Source organism: Entelurus aequoreus, linkage group LG06 (assembly GCF_033978785.1).
Source record: "Entelurus aequoreus isolate RoL-2023_Sb linkage group LG06, RoL_Eaeq_v1.1, whole genome shotgun sequence".
NCBI classification, from domain to species: domain Eukaryota; kingdom Metazoa; phylum Chordata; class Actinopteri; order Syngnathiformes; family Syngnathidae; genus Entelurus; species Entelurus aequoreus.
In genome coordinates, this window is record NC_084736.1 from 69,853,460 (window position 1) to 69,875,500 (window position 22,041).

At 37.1% G+C, this 22,041-nt stretch overlaps 2 protein-coding genes across 6 annotated transcripts in view; both read right to left on the minus strand.

Annotated features, from left to right (window-relative positions):
- Positions 1-13,396, minus strand: part of ebf2 (EBF transcription factor 2) — a 142,657-nt gene extending 129,261 nt beyond the window's left edge. The window contains exon 1 of one of the 2 annotated variants that reach the window (XM_062051348.1): positions 13,181-13,396. The gene's annotated coding sequence lies outside the window, so the exon portion shown is untranslated. Of the gene's footprint in view, positions 1-7,259; positions 7,328-13,180 lie in introns of those variants that run through there. The other variant, XM_062051349.1, reaches the window with a different exon arrangement.
- A 1,793-nt stretch (positions 13,397-15,189) lies between these two features.
- Positions 15,190-22,041, minus strand: part of LOC133652530 (eosinophil peroxidase-like) — a 33,660-nt gene continuing 26,808 nt past the window's right edge. Inside the window, exons 3-19 of one of the 4 annotated variants that reach the window (XM_062051376.1) lie at positions 20,697-20,872; positions 20,480-20,612; positions 20,271-20,397; positions 19,989-20,195; positions 19,554-19,908; positions 19,334-19,494; positions 19,009-19,267; positions 18,778-18,948; positions 18,471-18,708; positions 18,206-18,405; positions 18,093-18,116; positions 17,922-17,942; positions 17,762-17,800; positions 17,603-17,641; positions 17,449-17,481; positions 16,259-16,321; positions 15,190-16,165 (exon numbers count right to left, since the gene is read on the minus strand). In XM_062051376.1, the coding sequence (XP_061907360.1) occupies positions 15,756-16,165; positions 16,259-16,321; positions 17,449-17,481; positions 17,603-17,641; positions 17,762-17,800; positions 17,922-17,942; positions 18,093-18,116; positions 18,206-18,405; positions 18,471-18,708; positions 18,778-18,948; positions 19,009-19,267; positions 19,334-19,494; positions 19,554-19,908; positions 19,989-20,195; positions 20,271-20,397; positions 20,480-20,612; positions 20,697-20,872 (2,656 nt within the window). In that variant the 3' untranslated portion in view covers positions 15,190-15,755. The remainder of the gene's footprint in view (positions 16,166-16,258; positions 16,322-17,448; positions 17,482-17,602; positions 17,642-17,761; positions 17,801-17,921; positions 17,943-18,092; positions 18,117-18,205; positions 18,406-18,470; positions 18,709-18,777; positions 18,949-19,008; positions 19,268-19,333; positions 19,495-19,553; positions 19,909-19,988; positions 20,196-20,270; positions 20,398-20,479; positions 20,613-20,696; positions 20,873-22,041) is intronic. The other 3 variants (XM_062051377.1, XM_062051378.1, XM_062051374.1) reach the window with 3 other exon arrangements.

Below are 22,041 nucleotides of genomic sequence, written 5' to 3' on the forward strand. Positions count from 1 at the left end.
TGGGCACAAATACACCCCCATACCATCACATATGCTGGCTTTTGAACTTTGCGCCTATATGGTTATTTTCCTCTTTGGTCTGGAGGACACGACGTCCACAGTTTTCATAAACAATTTCAAATGTGGACTCGTCAGACCAAAGAACACTTTTACACTTTGGATCAGTCCATCTTAGATGAGCTAGGGCCCAGCGAAGCCGGCAGCGTTTCTGGGTGTTGTTGCGTAGTAGAGTTTTAACTTGCAGTTACAGATGTAGCGACAAACTGTAGTTACTGACAGTGATTTTTTTAAGTGTGGTGATATCTTTTACACACTGATGTGTATATATATATATATATATATATATATATATATATATATATATATATATATATATATATATATATATATATATATATATATATATATATATACATATATACATATATATACATATATATACATATATATATATATATATATATATATATATATATATATATATATATATATATATATATATATATATATATGCACCTGCAGGTGTTCATGTATCCTGTAAAGAAATGCATTATTATCATATTACAACAACTCTGCTGGTAAGCTTCTCTTTACTTCCTGCCTACAGGTGTGCGACTGATTACAGCCTGCAATACTTTAATACATGGCTTTTTAAATCCAAGTATCCCTCTAAGACGGCAGCCTGTGTGTGTGTGTGTGTATGTCAGGGAGGAGGTGTGTTTTTTTTGCGTGTGTGTGGGGGGGGTCGAGTGTGGATCAGTGGCTACTAAAGCAAACAATGGCGGCTCGTGTGCCGCTCATCCTCTGCAGCATTCCCCTGCTCCCATGGGACACCCACGGCCACTCTGTGTGGATGGCACTGTGTCCAGAAGTCGGGGTGTGAGTGTGTGGGTGTGTGTGTGTGTGCTTGTTGGAGACGGCAGCTGGCTCCCGTCCCTCGCCTCCAACAGCAGAACTAATGCGAGCCACCATCCCTCTCCCATTGATCACCATCATTTTTTGGGGGCTTTTACTGTTTGTTTACATTCCGGGACAAAGATGCACTTTCCTCAGTGAGCATGCTCAGTCGATCATGCAGCAAAGTTGTTGACTCATCTGTAACTGATCCAACAGTGATTCAGGTTCATTCATCGTGTTTCATTAACCCTTCAAAGTCTGCTTTGTTTTTAAGCCGTTTTAGCTGTGTTGAATAAACACGGTAAGCCTAACATTAGCCTAAAATACCGTAAAAAAATGTGTTGTATTGGAAACCATTAAAAATGCCATATTTATCTTCACATAAACTAAAGCAACCGTTTTTAATTTGGCCATCAACTTTTTAGATTTGTCTACGGTTTCCCATTCAAAGCATGCAGCAAAGGTTTTCACTTTTTACTGTCCTCTGCACAAGGGCCTTGCAGTGGTTTATGGCATTTTTCACTTTAAATTATTGTGCTACAATCTATGTTGAATGCTTTTAATTGATCACGCACTGTTATGTATAAAATAATGTTATATGTGGACCGTGCAGTCCTGAGAAAATAAATCGCTAATAAAAAATCTACATTCAATACATTTAATGCTTTGCTTTGGCCTCCTGCAGGTCAATTCCGATTTTATTTTGCCCATATGCGACCTGTATCCAGGGCCGGCCCGTGGCATAGGCTGTATAGGCAAATGCTAAGGACGCCGTCCATCAGGGGGCGCCACGCCAGTGCCACAAATGTTGGAGAAAAAATAAATAAATAAATAAATAAAAGTTGGTACTATTATTTCTAAATACAAAAAATAATCCCACGTTAATTAAAATGCAAAGTAAAGCCTATTTAATAGAAATATTATTTGTTACAACATTACGCCCCCCCTCCCCCCTCCCTCCCTCCCTCCCCGTATCATGACTCTTTTTGGACTCACCACATCAAAAAATCAACACAAGATGTCAAAACTGCCAAAACTGTCAGGTGCCCAGGGAAGAAAAAATAGAAAAGAAGAGGAGGAGAAACGAGAAAAAGACAGAGGTAGCAGGTAGGTAACGTTAGCCTACATGAAATTATTTGTCTGTTACAGAATGTGATAGTAACCTGGCTTTTTAGCATTAAGCTAATGCTACATGATTCGGCAATTGCTAATCAATAAATAGCTGGTTCTGTTTTAACGTCGGGTTAATATTGTGGAGGGGGCTAAATTGTTATGGAAAATAATAATGTAATGTTCGGTAATTACAGTACTCCCACCTTACATTCCTCAGGGACATTTGTATTAGATCTTTTAAGCAGGTGTTTTTTGTTGACATTGTTATTGCCTTCTGGTTAGCTAATGTTTGCCCTGCAGGTAATAGTCACTTTTCCACCCCTTTATATATTAGGTATAGTTGTAAGCCTAGTTGTTAAAGTGCACATCATTAATGTTAATTAAGCAATATCACATGAGAGGAAATGCTGTTTTTTAATTTGAGCACTGCTGTGATTCGGTTAAAGATAATCATAACATAACATTCTCATATAATATGTTAATTTGCTTTCTTTAAGTAAGAAAAAAGGTCAAAGACAAAGCTATTCGGTTTCTTGTGAGTATATACACTTCACTGCCGATGTGGGGGGGCGCCACCTAAAATCTTGCCTAGGGCGCCAGATTGGTTAGGGCCAGGCCAACCTGTATCAGATATTTTCATGTCAGTGTGAACACTGCAATTCCAATTTTTTCTCATTGGACCCAGGCCTCTTTCGTGTGTGGAAATCAATCGGATATGTACAGTATGTGATGCGTCCTCAATGTGAATGTTACTGTAATGCGTACGCATTCAAAAAGCGATAAACGTCATAATTATTCACCAAAATAGACGGTTATAAAATGAATAGTTTACAACACAACAGAAAATAGGAGCAAATAAAGTGTTTTAGGAACTCTCACCGACTGCTCGCCCACAGACACGCTCTTCAAGAACACATCGAAGCAAATTATCCCGTAAAACTGTGAGAGCCAAAATACTTGTCCTTTTCCTTCTTAATCTTCTATACACAATAATTGGGTTCAGAAAATGTTGACTTTGATTACACAAAATCTTTGAAATTGCCACAAATGCACTAGTACGGAGACCGACAAGAGCTGAGCCATTTTCATTTCCGTAAACACTGCAGAGCGTGTGACGCGATGATGACATGTCCGCAGGCAGGTCATATTGCATTCACATTAGAAATCTATTTTTTTTGTTTGTACTGTGAACGGCCACTAAAAAAATCGGATTTGACAAAAAATCTAAATTGGACATCCGACCCGAATGCACTTTTCCTTTTTGGATATCTGTGTTTGTGGCCACAACATTAGGTACACCAACACGAGCCAATGAAATTAATAAGTGCTGCATTTTTGTTGACAAACATAAAATGAAGACAAATTGATCAATACTATTTACATTTTTTGTTGAATTGTCTTTTTTCTTAAAGCACATATCTGATTCACCTTATTTTGTATAAATATGGGAAAATCATTGCAAAAGTACTAACCGTGTTACAGAAAAGGTCAGTTAGAATAATACACAATTTTAATTATAAGAAACACTCAAATCCTTTATTTATTAAATCAAAAATGTTGAAAGTCAATGAATTGTTGCAATTTCAAACAGTTCAATTATGTACCAAGCAAAGTATAAAATGCTATCCAAAAAAATAAAAATAAATATAATTTAGGGAAAAATTTAATTTAAAACATTTGTATGCACATACAACACTAGTTTAAATTTTGAGTTAATAAAGAAAATAAGAACAAAGTACTAATATGGTCCAGTTTAAGAAACTGTTCAAACTCAAAGTGTTTACAAAATAGGAGGAAGAATCCTGATAAACATCTTAAAACATTCTACTAAATAAGACAATCTATTACATATTCAGCAAATTATGTAAATTACCACTTTTTTAATTATCTCTGCATTTGAACTTTATTGGTTCATTTATTGACTTATTTGGTTGTGTTACAAATTGACAACAATGCTCTGCTTCTTCTTTCTACTTTTGTTGCACCACATTGTAATTACCCCGCCACCCTAAAAGGGCCAAGCGGTAGAAAATAGATGGATGGATATTGTAATTACCCTAACCATAACAATCACTTAAACTAATTATATTTTTTGACATTTTTCCAACATTTTTGGCGGTGTCCAAACCTTTTCCACTCAAGGCCAGAGAGAAATATGAGAGGATGCTACTAGTTTTACGTACTTATTTTTTGTAAATTAAAAAAACAATAAAAATAAAAGGCTAAAAACAGTTAATTATACATCTTAAAACTAGTTTGTCGTTAGTGGCTATTAACATTTCAACCTTTTCCCTTTCCTCTGTGTCTTTCTTTTTGCTCCTTTTTGCCCCATATTTGCAGATTTGTTCTGTTTTTTGTTTTGTTTAATTTAATTTCTACAATTAAACAACAAACTACAGTGCAAAAATGGCCTCCTAGCCACACGTTGGACTTCCCTGCCTAATTGTGTGCCTGATTCGATGATACTTTAATATACTTAAGTCCGATAATTCATTTAAAAACGGAGCTGCTGTAATGTTCAGAATGAAGGAAGTGAGTTCTACCATCAAATCAATACAAAATGTTTTACAATTAATTAAGACATTTAAGACAACCTCTACTCTCAAAAGTGCCATTTTTCCAATATTATGATAACAATAATGATGACGATTGTTTATTGTATTATTATTGTATTGTATGTAATTGTGCATATGACAACTGAAAATTTTCATCCAAACTATTTGATTTTAATTTGAATTATGATTGTTTCATGAGAATTTTTTTCTGATTTTAATGTTATAATTATTTAATTTGATTATTATTTTTAAGATTAATTTATATTTTTATTTTTGCCTTCTTGTTATTTTCTGTACGGCGCTTGGAATTGCTTTGTGTACAAATTGTGCACCCAAAAAAAACTTGCCTTTCCTATTTCTTATTATTAAAGAGAGAATGCATATCAGTGTGTGTATTAAGTTCTGAATACAGCAGGTTATGTATGATTGTTGGGGATGCAATAGGATATGAGTAAGAGTAAATGTACAGCACATACTTTGAAGGCTCAAATCCACAGGTGGAGGGCCACAACTTCTTTCCAGTTACATTGTATACCAGCACCATCTTCTGGTCAAATTATGAACACATGTCTCACACGTTTGGCAAGCCTGACAGAAATACAATCAATAATCAAAATAAGAGCATCCATAAGAATAACTAAGCTGACATTTCACCCCAGCTGTCAAAAAGAACAAGGTTTTGTGACATAATGATGGCGAAATACACAGAGTGCTGAATAAGAACAGGTAAAATGATTTGAAAGGGGCTGAGTTACAGTACAAGTTCTATTAAAGATACACTAAAGGGTGAGGGTCAAAGGCCATGTGTTTTGCATGCAGTCAAAACAATATGGAATGGCAATTTAATCCATTCAGTGATTAACCCTTTAAAGCCTAAACCACTATATAATTGACAATTCCAATTATTTGAAACTGGAGCTTTTATTGGTCTTTCTGAACATTTTGTATATTTTTTTTAAATATCCATCCATTTATTTTGGCCAAAACAGATAGACACTAGGGTCAATTTAGCACTGCTAATCAGCCTATCCCCAGGTGCGTGTCTTTGGAGGTGGGAGGAAGCCGGAGTACCCGAAAAGGACCCACGCAGTCACGGGGAGAACATGCAAACTCCACACAGAAAGACTCTGAGCCCGGAAATCTAACCCAGGACCTTCTCGCTGTGAGGCGCTGCCCCAATTTCCATATATGATTTGCAATTTGTATCATATTTGAGAGTACAAAATATTATACAAAGCAAAAGATAAATACACAGAAATATCTTGCTTGTTAGTTCTAAGCATAAAAAGCACTTTATTAAATTATGGAATGGATTAAGTAAAGAAATCAAACAATGTACTAATATAATCCACTTCAAGAAACTATTCAAACTTAAAGTGTTTACAAAGTACAAAGAATTAGAACCATGATGAACATTCTGAATTTATCTCATCTATCCATTGATTTTCAAGATAATCTTACTCATCTCACCATATGAAATATACCTTACTTCACTAATTATTATTTATTTGTATTGTTATTACTTATGGAGTATATTGTGAATAAATTGAGAACAGGAAGTGAACAAAAGTTTTAGCAACTGCTATGTAAAGGTAAAGGGGTAGGATTAAATAAGCTCTGCTTCTTCCTACTCCTTTTCGAACATGTTGAATAGAGAAACTGGAAATTGTGATGTTGTATGCATGCATGTTCCAAATAAACTCAAACTCAACTCAACATTCATCATCTTCATCTTGCCCGAGCTGCTCCAGATCACTTGAATTCACATTTTTCATCATTATCATCTTCAATGTTGTAATTATTTGTCATCTAAAAAAAAAAATTTTAAAGTTAAAAAAAAAAGAGTAAAAAAAGTCAACTTTATTTTGTATTTTTTTTTATTTTAAAATCAGAAATTAATCATTTATTATTGCAACACACATCGGGTAATCACAACAAAATACAGCAAATTTGATCTGTACATTTTACCCATAAATATATATACCATTGTGTTTTGATTGATTGATTGATTGATTGATTGAAACTTGTATTAGTAGATTGCACAGTACAGTACATATTCTGTACAATTGACCACTAAATGGTAACACCCGAATAAGTTTTTCAACTTGTTTAAGTCGGGGTCCACGTTAATCAATTCATGGTAATGTACTGTAAACATATTTGTTTATTTGAAAAATCTAGACTGTATGTTGCTCAACAGTATTTATAATGCATGCAATGCATTAAAATGCCACTGACTAATTTAGAGTTAAACTTAGACTTCCTTTATTGCCATTCAAATTTGAACTTTACAGTACAGATAACGACATTTCGTTGCATTAGCTCGTTGTAGTGCAGGATAAAAAAGCAATAAGATGCAGATATAAATAGATTTACTGTACAGATAAATATATTGCACTTGTATCCACGTTTACGGATGTATTTTATATTGTCTTTATATTCCAGCGAGTTAATTCGTTTGTGGGGGGGAATTGAGGGAATTATTATGATGCGTTCAAGAGTCTCGTGGCCTGAGGGAAGACTCTTGAACGCATCATGATAATCACATTACCGACCTGCCATTTAAAATTTGATACAGATAATATTAACACAGTTTTACTAGTATATATTATATGAAATATGAAGTAATTTCAAACTGCATGAACGTATTAACTGTACACAAAAAAAAGAAGAAAAAAAAGATGTTTTTCTTACCTCGTCTGTTTCAAATTTGGCAGTTTCTTTTAAAAAATCAGGTGTCTTGTTTCTTCTTCGTGGTAATCTTACAGGATCACTGTTCAGCCCTCTAAAAAGCCAATTACTGCCCTCTTGTGGAGGATGCGTTGAACTCATGTTTTTGAGACGTCAGGCTTTTTTAATTGGTTTTACCCTTTAAAATCGTTTTAATCATATTTATTTTATATTGTTTTTTATATTGGTTTTATATGTATTTATTTTTTGTTTTTATTCAGTCATTGGTGGAGCTAAAGATAATATTTGAATATCGTTTTTAATATTGTTGTGCAGCACTTTGGAAACATTTTGTTGTTTAAATGTGCTATATAAATAAAGTGGATTGGATTGATTGGATTTTTACTAAACAACAAATTACACTGATGATGTAGACTTGTAAAGGGCTCAAAAAATGTATAAGTTCAGTTCAGTTTTAGTTTATTTCGAACATGCATACAATACAATCACATATTTCCAGTTGTTTCATTACAGCACGTCGAAAAGGAGTATGAAGAAGCCGAGCCTATTTAATCCTACCCCTTTTCATACCATAGATTTTTTTATCGTATTTCTTTGTTCTCTGTAACATAACAGTGAACAAATAAATAATAAATAAATAATACACCATAGTAAGTAAACAAATATTAAATACATAAATAACCTTTGTCTCAAATTAAAAACAAAAAAAAAAGGGTTCAAGATGTTCATCATAATTATTATAATGCTAAAGGTTTTAAGTGTCGTATGTGCATACACGTGTTTTAAATTAGATTAAGTTTTGCATTATCGGGTTTAATTTGCATACTTGCGCCACTGTGCTGCTCAATAAAAAGTTAGGGCTATTCGACTAAATTGTAGACAGTTCTTACTTTAAGAGCCAACGTACTCTGCAGTGGACAACATTTGGTCTATTTCTTTTGTCAGAGTTGCACATGGGAGAAAAACAAAGACCCCATATTATGCGCAACACTGCAGAGGTTCTTAGGAGGTTAAAATGTCAAAAGCAGGATCTTAAAAAGTTTTACTTCGACAAATGATGAGTCATAAATCAAAACCCAAGCAATATGTTTACACTGGTCCAAGATCCTCAATGCAACAGGAGCACTTTGCTGTTTTTAATCACCCACTCCAAAAGCGCTATATAGTCAAAGATCATCTTGACAGTGCTCTAGTGCAGTGGTCCCCAACCTTTTTGTAACTGCGGACCGGTCAACGCTTGAAAATTTGTCCCACGGCCCGGGGGGGTATTGTATTTTTATTTGTATTTTTTTTGTCATAGAAAAATACTATCATGTGTGCTTACGGACTGTATCCCTGCAGACTGTATTGATCTATATTGATATATAATGTAGGAACCAGAAATATTAATAACAGAAAGAAACAACCCTTTTGTGCGAAGTGTAAATGGGGAGGGAGGTTTTTTGGGTTGGTGCACTAATTGTAAGTGTATCTTGTGTTTTTTATGTTGATTTAATTTAAAAACAAAATATATAAATATATATATATATTTTTTATTTTTTTTATTTTATATATATATATTTTTTAAATTTCTTGTGCGGCCCTGTATACCAATCGATCCACGGACCGGTACCGGGCCGCGGCCCGGTGGTTGGGGACCACTGCTCTAGTGCAGTGTTTTTCAACCTTTTCTGAGCCAAGGCACATTTTATTCATTGAAAAATCCCGAGGCACACAACGAGCAGAAATCATTGAAAAATTAAACTCAGCAGCCGATATTGACAATTAAAAAGTCGTTCTCGCAAGTGTTGAATATGAATTTAAACCATAACCAACCATGCATAACTATGACTCTTGTCTCAAAGTAGGTGTACTGTCACGACCTATCACATCACGCCGTGACTTATTTTGAGGTTTTTGAGGTTTTCCTGTGTGAAGTGTTTTAGTTCTTGTCTTTCGCTCCTATTTTGGTGGCTTTTCCTCTTTTGTTGGTATTTTCCTGTAGCAGTTTCATGTCTTCCTTGAACGCTATTCCGCACACTTGCTCTGTTTTTGCAATCAAGACTATTTAAGTTGTGCGGACGCTATCCTTCTTTGTGGGGACATTAATGATTGTCATGTCATGTGCGGATGTATTTTGTGGACGCCGTCTGCTCCACATACTGTAAGTCTTTGCTGTTGTCCAGCATTTGGTTTTTTGTTTACTTTGCAGCCAGTTCAGTTTTAGTTTCATTTTGCATAGCCATCCCTAAGCTTCAATGCCTTTTCTTAGCGGCACTCACCTTTTGCTTATTTTTCGTTTAAGCGTTAGGCAAGGCAAGGCAAGGCAACTTTATTTGTATAGCGCTTTTCATACACAAGGCAGACTCAAAGTGCTTCACAGACAACAAAGTGAAATGAAAGAAAATAAAAGCAAAATTAAAATGCAGACAATAAAAATAAAAACAGTGCAGACGTTAAAAGTTAAAAGATTAAAAGATTTAGCTGAAAGCTAAGGTGAACATAAAAGTCTTCAGTCTAGTTTTAAAAGTAGTGAGAGTTGGGGAGAGTCTGACATCTTCAGGAAGTTTATTCCAGCTATGTGTTGCATAGTGACTGAATGATGATCTCCCTTGATTTGAGTTTACTCTTGGAACCGCTAACAGATTGGTCTCAGAAGATCTTAGTGATCTAGAGGGCGTATATAGTGGGAGCATATCAGTGATATACTTGGGCCCTAGACCATGTAGTGATTTATATGTGAGCAGGAGGATTTTGAAATCTATTCTCTGATGTACAGGGAGCCAATGTAAGGATTTAAGAATTGGTGTAATGTGCTCACATTTTTTGGTCTTTGTTAGAACTCTAGCAGCAGCGTTCTGAACAAGCTGTAGCTGCCTGACAGTTTTTTTGGGAAGACCTGCAAGGAGACCATTACAATAGTCTAGCCTACTGGTAATAAAGGCATGTACAAGTTTTTCTAAGTCTTGAGCTGACATGAGCCCTCTAAGTCTTTTTACATTTTTGAGGTGATAGTAGGCCGATTTTGTTACTGATTTGATGTGACTGTCGAAATGTAAATCAGAATCTAAAATAACCCCAAGATTTCTGGCTTTATTTGAGGTTTTCAGGGACAGTGATTGAAGGTGTTGGATGACTTTAAACCTTTCTTTTTTAGCACCAAAAACAATTATCTCAGTTTTATCTTCATTTAGTTGTAGGAAATTTTGGCACATCCAGTGTTTGACTTGCTCAATGCACTGGCACAGAAGATCTATGGGGCGATAGTCATTTGGTGATAGCGCTACATAGATTTGGGTGTCATCGGCATAGCAATGATGGTCAATGTTATTATTTTGCATGATTTGTCCTAGTGGGAGCATATAGATGTTAAATAAAGTCGGCCCCAAGATTGAACCTTGGGGGACTCCACACGTTACGTTGGTTGGTTCTGATACAAAGTCACCAATGGAAACAAAATAGTTCCTATCTTGTAGATATGACTTGAACCAGCTTAAAACTGTGCCTGAGATCCCCACCCAGTTTTCCAACCTGTCCAAAAGTATTGAGTGGTCGACAGTGTCAAATGCAGCACTGAGGTCCAAAAGCATTAATACTGAAGTTTTGCCAGAGTCTGTGTTTAGACGGATGTCATTTATAACTTTAAGAAGGGCCGTCTCTGTGCTATGAAGAGGTCGAAATCCTGACTGGAAGTTGTTGTGGCAGCCAGTAGAAGCCAAGAAGTGATTTAGTTGTTGGAGGACAACTTTCTCAATTATTTTACTTATGAATGGTAGATTTGAAATTGGTCTGTAGTTGTTGATAACAGAGGCATCTAGGCTTTGCTTTTTTAGAAGAGGTTTAATGACTGCAGTTTTGAAAGCCTTCGGGAAATTGCCCGATTTAATAGAATTATTAACTATTTGCAAGATGTCTGTTGATAGGCAGTCAAAAACATTCTTAAAGAAGTTGGTAGGTAAAACATCAAGGCAGCAGGTGGATGACTTTAGAGCTGTCACCGTTTCCACTAGAATTTTAGAGTCTATGGCATTAAAGCTTGCCATCATTGCTGTGTTACTTTTGCCTAAATGGGGTGGTGATCCAACTTTTTTACTTGAGATATTGATGGTGCGTCTGATGCCTTCAATTTTATCAGTATAAAAGAATGCAAAGTCATTGCATTTCTGCGTGGAATGGAGTTCGGCTGGTATTTGTGTTGGGGGTTTAGTCAGTCTGTCAACGATTGTGAATAGGGTTTTGGCCTTATTTGTGTTGCTGTTTATGATATTGGAGAAGAATGTTTCTCTAGCACTTTTTAAGACTAAATTGTAGGCCTGGAGGCTCTCTTTATAGATGTCATGGTGAATATGAAGTTTTGTATTCCGCCAGATTCGTTCAGCCTTCCTGCACTCTCTTCTCTGGGCTGTTACAGCAGCAGATTTTCTCCAGGGTGCCTTTTGCTTGCCAGAAATCGTTTTAACTGTAACAGGTGCAATGATATCTATGATATTCACAATTTTGGAATTAAAGTTGCTTACAAGATCATCAGCATGACATGGGTTTAGAGGTGGTAGTGAGGAGATGGCGTTTTTAAAGAGGACATTAGCATGTTCATTTATGTACCGCTTTTTGACATTCTTTGATTCTGTTTGTGTGTCCGGAATTACAGAAATATTAAAGAAAACACAGAAATGATCAGACAATGAAGGATCAATCACAAGAACATCAGAAACATTGAGACCTTTTGTGATAATCAGGTCCAGGGTGTGTCCCTTATAATGTGTAGCCTCTTTCACATGTTGAGACAGTTCAAATGTGTCTAAAATAGTAAAAAGTTCTTTTGCGCCCTTGTCATTTAAATCGTCAATATGAAAATTAAAATCACCAGTTATAACCAGGCAGTCAAAGTCAGTGGAGATGCTAGACAATAGTTCAGTAAAATCATCAAAAAAATTTGCAGAATATTTAGGTGGCCTGTAGATAATTAACAAGAGAATTTTGGGAGAGCATTTCAACACAGCACACAGGTATTCAAATGATGTAAACTCACCGAGTGACATCTGTTTCCCCTGAAACATGTTTTTAAATATAGCATATAGTGTTAGATACCTTTATACCTGCACGCTGCCTCCCGATCACGACAAACCATCGTCGTCTCACACAACTTATTCCCGGAACATCTACAAAGCAATTAGCTACCGGCTGCCACCGACTGATATGGAAGAGTATTACACGGTTACTCTGCCGAGCTCTAGACAGCACAGACACTCAACGACGGCACATTATTTGTGGATTATAATTACTGGTTTGCAAAAAATATTTTTAACCCAATTAGGTGAAATTACATAATCTCACGGCACACTAGTGTGGTTCAAAAACACTGCTCTAGTGCAGTGGTTTTCAATTTTTTTCCACCAAGTCTAAGAAAAAACGTGGTCTTCCAAGTACCATGATAATGACCAACATTAGAATACAGTAGCGTAGTAGGTATACGTATTCATTAAAAACACAGCAGAGGTTTGATTTAACAAATATGCTTATGTTTTTGGGCCACTAACATTACACAGTTTGAACAGTGACACTGTTTGACCATAGGAGAATAAAACACTGTACTTTAATCAAGTGATTATTTGGCGTACCATTACAGTTTGAGAATGACTGCTCTGGTGTTTTTATGAATCTGCTGCGAAAATGTTACTTTACCGCAAGTTTTGAAGTGAACTTGGGTGTCATTCCCAAGCCCACCAGTTGATCATCCCCAAGCCCACCAGTTGATCATCCCCAAGCCCACCAGTTGATCATCCCCTCCTCGGCCAAAACGGCTTCATGGAGGAAAGGGAGGACATGGTCTGGCACACCAAGACTGTCACTCGGGGGAGAAAAGTGCACATGGATAAAGCCTCAGGTGGGTGCAGAGGCTCCTCTCAGCTCATATAGTAAATGTTGTTTTTTTTTGCACTACTCACCTGGTCGAAGACCGCAACAAACAATCTCAGCCACTTGAGGTAGAGTTTTTTCTTCACCGAAAAAGAGGCTCCCACGCAATAAATAGAATTCCAAAATATTATCCAATGGTCCTTACGCTCTTCCTTACTTGCAGAAACAAGCTGCTTCTGAATTAAGAAGGCATTAAGGTATGGCTAGTTATTATGGCTCAATCTGAAACCAAACTCACACGCTCCAGGAAGAGAAAAAAGAGAGACTGAACAAGTGGTCGCACAGCTGTACTTATAGCCTCTGATTGGTGTTAAGATCATTTGCTACATTGTCTCCTGAACAGCTCACCCTTGGACAGAGTGACCCATATGATGGCGTGTTGACCTGATACAAAACAGAACAAGGCTGACATGGGGGCTGCTAGTTTTCTTGAAAAACAAATATATATATATATATATATATATATATATGTATATATATATATATATATATATATATATATATATATATATATATATATATATATATATATATATATATATATATATATATATATATATATATACATATATATATATATATATATATATTGGATTTGAAAATATAAGATATCAAAATGGCCCCCGCATGCTTTGATTTTTCGCTGTGCGGCACTCAGTGGAAAAAGGTTTGTTGTAGATAGTCTCATGGTAGCTTTTAAAAAAAATAGCAATTAATTTGAATCTGTTATTTTTAGCCCAGTGTTTCTCAAACTTTTGTTGCCAAGTAGCACCTCAGAAAATATTTGGCTGTCCAAGTGCCACTATAATGACCAACATTAGCCTAGTACACTGCAAAAAGTCAGTGTTCAAAAACAAAGAAAAAAAATACAAAAATGAGGGGTATTTTATTTGAACTAAGCAAAATTATCTGCCAATAGAACAAGAAAATTCGGCTTGTCAAGACTTTCCAAAAGAAGCAAAATTAGCTAACCTCAATGAACCCAAAAAATACCTTAAAATAAGTATATTCTCACTAATAACAAGTGCACTTTTCTTGGTAGAAAAAAAAAGAGACCTTTTTGCTCAATATGTTGAAAAATATTCTTAAATTAAGTAAATGCTTGTGCCATTATCTTGACATAATGATTTTTTTTTTCATGCTTGAAGTAAGAAATTATTACTTTAAAAAAGCAGTTTTATACTTGTGAGTGTTAATGACACAGCTTTGCATCAGTTGAAATTCTAGTTTCAAGCATGTTTTACTCAATATAGGTCATAAAATCTCAGCAACAAGCTGTAATATCTTACTGAGATAATTTAGGACCAAAATATTTAAAACAAGTAAAACACTGTAACATAAAATCTGCTTAGTGAGAAGAATGATCTTATCAGACAGAAAATAAGCAAATATCACCCTTATTTGAGATATTTAATCTTACTTAGATTTCATTTTTTGCAGTGTAGGCCTAAGTATTAATATAAAAACAAGGAAAAGGTTTTATTCAACCAGTTTATTTAATATTTTGGCCACTTTAACATTACACCCAGTTTGAACAGTAACACTGTGTTTGAATATTCAATGAAGCGATTATTTGGCTTACCACTAGTTGGAGCCCTCGTACCAGTTAGAATCCCTGGTCTGGCAAATATGTGATCACTATCTTGGATAGACTTTGACTTAGACTTAGATTTAGACATACTTTAATGATCCACAAGGGAAATTGTTCCACACAGTAGCTCAGTTACAAAGAATGGAAAGTGTAAGGATGGAAAGGATAATGCAGGTATAAAGTAGACAAAAAATGTACTGTAGCAGCAATATAAAATATAACACATATGTAATATTTACATATTATATATACAGTATATGATATATAATGATATATTATATTATATTATATTTTTATATAATATATACAATATATAACAATTACCATGTGCATATCTTACTGAAAGATCAATAAAAATCGTTGTCACTGTAAGTGGCACACCATGAAGCGTGCTTGATTATGTGTTCTTTACTGGCATGTCTTCAATTAAATCAAACTCACAAGAAATCAGGAAACGTTTGCTTTTATTCAAGAAGCTCCAATAGTATATCTTAATGACGGTTAAATAAACAGTGTGAAGGCTGGGACAAGAAAAAGATTTAAGAAGGCAGAATTAATTACAAAAAATATATCACATGAAGCAGTGATAACTTCATACCATTTTTTCCCCGGAGTCTGGTAGTGTAGTTTGTATTTATATCGTTTACACGGCTCTTCGTTTGTGCACTCTTACAATTAAAACACACATTAAAAAGCATGTAAAATGATGGAAAATTCCACATGGTCACATCATTCCTATTTTGTAACAACTTGTGATGGTGGATCAATTCTTCTCTAACTGCATTTATTGAGGTGTATATGTTTATTTTTGCCGGACTGTACAAGAGTGCTTTGTTTGTTTTTCTCATAGTCATTCACATCGACGTCCCACTGGGGTGAGTTTTCCTTGCCCGTATGTGGGCTCTGTAACGAGGATGTCGTTGTGGCTTGTACAGCCCTTTGAGACACTTGTGATTTAGGGCTATATAAATAAACATTGATTGATTGATTGATTGATTGTTTTGACTACAGCTCTAATACTCAGTAAAGATCAGATGCCCTGAGAAGTAGCTGTCTCTGGTCAGACCATTGCCACCGTAGTTGGCCACAAGCCATACCTCATCTCCTACTCTCAGCGAGAGGTACGTGCTTCCACTGGCTGTGATGTAACCCTCTTGCCTGGTAGTGAATGAATGCAGGATCAACTCTCCATTGCGCAACAGGTCTACACTGGCCGCGTGGTCATAGATGGTACAGTGGAATTGGAATTCGTACACCCCGGCATATGGGCATGTAAATTTGCCACTGTTGGTGTCATAGCTGTTCTGTCCATTGTAGATGGTCTCGCGGAATGGTATTGGCACACCAGGACTGGGGTAGTTGTTGCCTAGTCTCACAGAGTAGGCCACATGATAGCTGGAGGATCCGGAGGGGCCTGGTTGTCCTGAAAAAAAATAAATATATAAATACCATTTGGCCTTAGAAAGTTCAGATCTTTGCCACTGTGATATCAGTGGTATTGTTGTGTCTGACTTACCCTGTGGCCCTGGGGCTCCAGGAGGTCCAGGAGGTCCAGGGTGTCCATAGGGTTTGGGGGCTTCTGAAATGTATTAAGTGGAGAACCAGGAGGTTATTTCCATACCCAAGTACTAGACTACTAGGTGTGTCTCAAAATATATTTGTCACTCCCAATACGATATTGGAACCTTGTGTATTGGCCGATATCAACAATAATCCGATATGATATCAGCCCGAATCATTGTACATAGTAAATCGGTCACTGTTTTAAATACCGACCATTGTTCTTTGAGTAATGTCACTTGATCAAGCCTTTTCTACCATTCCACACTACAAAATGCTAAAAGTAAATAACTAGACTTTTGAATAAGCTAGAGCAGTGGTTCTCAAACTTTTTTCACCAAATACCGTCTCAGAAACCAGTTGGATCTCCAAGTACCACCATAATGACCAACATTAAAATACAGTAGCGTAATAGGCCCAAGTATTCATTAAAAACACAGCAAAAGTTTCATTTGACAAGTGTATTAAATCATTTTGGCCACTGTAACATTACACACAGTTCGAACAGTAACACTGTGTTTGAGTACATAGGAAAATAAAACACCGTACTTAAATAATAAATCAAACAAGGTTATTCTGCACATAATTAAGTGGTTCTTTGGCGTACCACTAGATGAACCACGGTTGGAGAATCACTGGGCTAGCGTCTATCCTACACACTTCTATAATTTTATACTGTGGAATGTTAGAATGACAATGGCATTAAAGTTACTCAGAGAACAATGGCAGGTATAAAACAACACTAACCTTAGGACAGATGTTTGCTTTTGAGGTGGAGTATAAATTTGTTTTTGCGACACCTATTAGTCACAACAATTCACTATATTAGGCACATGACACAGTAAGGTGAATGACGCGGACACCTTTGTCACTGGATACTTTCTGAGACGCTTCTGCTTTGGAGACTTTTTATGTGTAAGTAACATGCAACTATAATTATTTGAGCTTGTTTATGTTGCAAGACTGCTTGTATCTGAGTTTTAAGATGCAAGCCGATACCATCCCATTGTTTTAGTTGTTTGCTGATATCGGGTAGATATCCAAAATCACTATCGGATTGAGACACCCAAACCAAGTATGAAACAAAAGTATTCGCACAATATATTGTGTGTTATATGAACAGATTTCAGAAAAAGTTGGATTTACCTGGTGTGGAGGGGGTAGTCGTGTTTGAATCGCCTATTAAACACAACAAATAAAGATTGAAAATCAAACAAGTATTTCAAAATACAAATATTTGCAACATTTATTGTTAGATGTTAAAATACATTTCAGAACCCCCAAAATAAGTTGGATTTACCTGGTGGGTAAGGGGTAGTAGTAGTATTAGTTGAATAGCCTATATAACATGTAAATTAAAGATGGGAAATGAAATTAGTATTTCAAAATACAAATATTAGCACTGTTATTGTTAGATGTAAGAATAGATTTTAGAAACCCCAAAATAGGTTGGATATACCTGGTGGGTAAGGGGTAGTAGTAGTAGTAGTTGAATAGCCTACACAGCACGTAAATTAAAGATGGGAAATTAAATTAGTATTTCAAAATACAAATATTAGCACTGTTATTGTTAGATGTAAGAATATATTTTAGAATCCCCCAAAAATTGTTGGATTTACCTGGTGGGTAAGGAGTCGGTTCTGTAACAAAAAAGAAAGTTGATGCGGAAATTAGTATTTTATATACGTACAGTATATCAAACTGGCAAAACATAATGTAAATCGTTCCAAGTAATCTCATAATTTGATTAAAAGTGTATGTTAAAAAAGGTAGTGCTGTGCTTTACATACCTGGTTTAGGGAAAAATCCATGTTCTATAACACAGAATAAGGAAGTCAGTCATTCCAAAACACAAAGCCATTAACATTAATTTCGTCCAATAGATTTCAGTGGTCGGACTCACCGTCCTCCTGCCATTGAGTGAGGTCCAGTGAAGGGATGTCAGCACATTTGGTGTAACCGGAACCTCGTGGCCGGAACAGGAAGGGATTTTTTGGAACTTCAATCACACCAGTGTTGTCACAGACGATGCGGGAAAGTGACGTTGCCAACAAAGCGGCTCTCTGAGCCTTGGTGAATACTCCTTCGTTCTCCCACCAAAATCTAAAAACAACATTGGATATCAATACTGAGTTTGTAAGAGAGAGCAGCCTAAACATTTTTCATACCTGTCTCCCTCGCGAACCTTGCTGAACTGAGTTCCAATCAGGCAGGCAAACAGGGGACCAACTCTTCCTCCGGACACAAGAGGTTCTACTATTCCTCCGAGCCATAGATCGATGTTTTCAGGCGTGCCATACAGCTCTATCAGCTTCTTGGCCAAGTCGTCGTTTTTCAGCACTTTAGCCAACTCTGTCTCATTTTGAGGTTGTGACAGACCACAGAACTTACGCCATTTGTTGTATCCTGAGAAAGGGTAAAGATGAAAAACCCTCTGAAGACGATGCACTGTGTGCAAAAAGAATAAATGAATACCTGGAATGCCATGGTCTCGGCCACGCTGCATATTGAGAGCGGCCAGATCAAGTGCAAACTCAAAGGAGAATTTAAACAGCATGTCTCTCAGTTCATCCGTAATGACGGCCTCCTGGACATTCAACTTAGCCGGCCGACCCAGTTGCCCCCTCAAGATAAGGTCTATACCACCTGAAATGATTGAAGTGTGTTACGCAGGGTAGGGTAAAACAGCTACAGAAGTGGCCCTACCTTCAAAAACAACCCTCCATGGTGTGTTCAAGGCTGTGTGCAGCAATGGAGAGGGGAACACCGGGTGTTCCTCGTAACTACCGTCAAGCCGGAATACGAAGGGTTGAATCATAGAGTGGCCAAAGCGAAAGGCAGCTGCTCCGAATGCATTGGCGGCAGTAGGGTCCACGGTCTTATCATAGCCGGGGTAGGTGGACAGCTTCTTGGATATTACTTCTGGACCGACGATGTGCTTTAAGAAGTCTCTGAATGTGATAATCTGGAAGACAACAACAATATTCATTTGCACTTGATAATTATTCATGCGGCTGAGTCTCGTTCTCACCTGTAAATATGCTCCATTGATTTTGCGTGCTTCTTGGTAGATTCTCTCTCCATTCCACTTCGGATTTAGTTGTCGCAGGGCTCGAGCCAGCCGGTTGTGCTCCCGCAAGAAGAGCGTGTGTAGTGAGGTCAAAAAAATGTTCTCATTGGTGCGTTCATCACCTTCAAAGTTAACATGAAGTCAGATGGATTCTGTTGCAATCAACACACCTGTCACTCACCTGATAGAAAGCAAAGCACTTCCTGGGCGTCGGGGTCGTTGGTGATCCGGGCTCGGGTTGCACACAAGTTGGCTCCCATAGTGGTGAAGGGCAGCAATTCTCGGCCTTCGTCAGTGAACTCTGTATTGACCCTCAGCAAACCCTCATCCGTGTCAAGGTTGCGTAGAGCCTTAGCTTTGGCATCTTCTGAGCCGTACACCTGATTCGCGTCAATATATGATGTGAGGCCGTTCAACTGTTGCCGCACGTTGGCTGCGCCAAAGATGGAGCCTGTGGGGCCAGTCCCACACGTGGTACTTGAGCGGAAGAAGGCGATGCACTCCTGGGAGCCGAAACGTGGACCATTCTTGGGAATCTGTTCAGAGGACATTGTGTGGGTTTGTGAGGATGTGTTTGTGATGTTGTCTTTTTGGAGGACAATGTTGAGACAACGACCTTGATGGGGAAGCAAGGTTCGGTGCGCTCGCAGCTCTCGTCACAGTCAATGCCGTTACTGAACGAACGGATGACCGGAGAATGAGGTGTGAGAGTCAGGTCGTGGTCCATCCACTGTCCAAAGGAGGTCAAGAGGTGAGTAAATTCCTCGTCGTTCACCACATTAGCGATTGGTGTGGTCAGAACACGATTGGACACCTCTCGGACCTGATGGAGGATATTATTTAACTCAAAATTTCACATAGATGACCTCAATCTAAGCTAAAATTAATGATGGAATACCATAGGAAGAACGAAGCCGTTGAGCTTCTCAGGCTCAAACCCCCGAGGCACAGTGAGTCCATCCTGGTACTCAGCAGGCAGGAAGCGTGCAAATGGAATGTTTGAGGCTCCCAATCGGGGCTTATGCCTGCAGGCAAGTGGGATTAACTAATTAATTACGAAAAACCAAAACTTGGGAAGGGGAAAACAGCCCGGAAGAGAGATATTACTCGTTGTTGCAGACGCCGGTTATGGTACGAAAGACGTCAACGTTGGGTGTTGTCCTGCAAGAGGGGTCGCGCTGTCGAGGTGAGCAGCCTGTCAGATCTGAAAGAAACTCCAAATCCTCCTCAGACAGCAGATCTGACAACACACACAAATCACCAGTGATTAACAGGGTACCATTGACAGGGTCATATTGATACTTGGTGTTGTACTCCCACTCACCGGTTGCGTTGAGCGAACGTCTCTGACGTCTTTCCGCCGATCTTTTGATAATATCCAGTGCATTGTTCATGTAATCAGAAGATCGGGCTATCTCACGGGTGACTCCCATAGGCTGCTTGAGCACGCGCAACACATCCTGAGGTCTGGCTGAGTTCCGTTTGACACGCTCAAGACACCTGTCGGGATATCAACCGGTGCCAATTGACAATGCAAGTCTGAACACTTAACCAGAACATTCTAAAGACATCAACTTCAAGAGCTAAAATATAATAGTTTAACAAACTGTTTTGTCAAATCAATGGAACAGTCTACCTCTGCACACATTCAAATAATTATATTAAAGCTATCTTAAAACACTTTTATTTGCCAAAGAGTATACAATTTGCTTTTTGACACAGTGATATGAGGATTTTATGGAATTAAATTGTTTTCATTGACACGTAATTAGGGCCGCTCCACCCTGTACGCAGAACACGCAATTTGGGCCCTTCATAAGAACTTTCACTATAAATTGATTCCTAGCCCCTTCCTGCTTCGTAACTGAGAAGAATATAAAGGCAGATTTCCCCTCGTTCTTCCAGTAGCTCCTGTGGCGCACAGCATTAGTGCTAGTTTGGCAAGGCAGAAGCTACAAGTTTCAAATTCCGTTTGAGGTAGCGAGGTCTATAAATGTAATGTTTTAATGACGTTGAAATTGTTATTTTGCACTAAAAGAAATAACGGGGGAACAATGTATTTCCCATGAATTTGTTTTAGCACAAACGATGTATGGCATTTTTATTTTTTTTAAGTAAAAAAGTAGAAAAAATGTTTCACATTAATGGAAAAAGTGTGAACAAATAACAAAAAAAATTCTGCAGAGAACCCCAAATTAGCCAAGGGTGGCCCTGCTGGTAACATTTGTTTTTAATTACTTATTTAATCACTTCTTATTGTACTGCTGTTTGTTTTGAGTTTTTACTAGTTGCTCTGGTGCACAGCAGTATTGTTACGGATGATCTAGAAAAAAATAAAAATTAAAAAAAAAATAAAAAATTCAAAAATTTCAAAAAAATAAATAAATAAAAATTTTTAAATATATATATATATATATATATATATATATATATATATATATATATATATATATATATGTATATATATATATATATATATATATATATATATATATATATATATACGTTAGGTTAGGAAAAACACAGAGGCTATTTCATCGCTAAAAGCTTGTTTTCCAGGTGTCCCTGCTTTTCAGGGGATTTTGAAGAGCAGGGACACCATCTTCTGGGCCACAACATTAGGTACACCTGCAGACTGCAGCACGGATTTCATATTTCAGTCATTCACA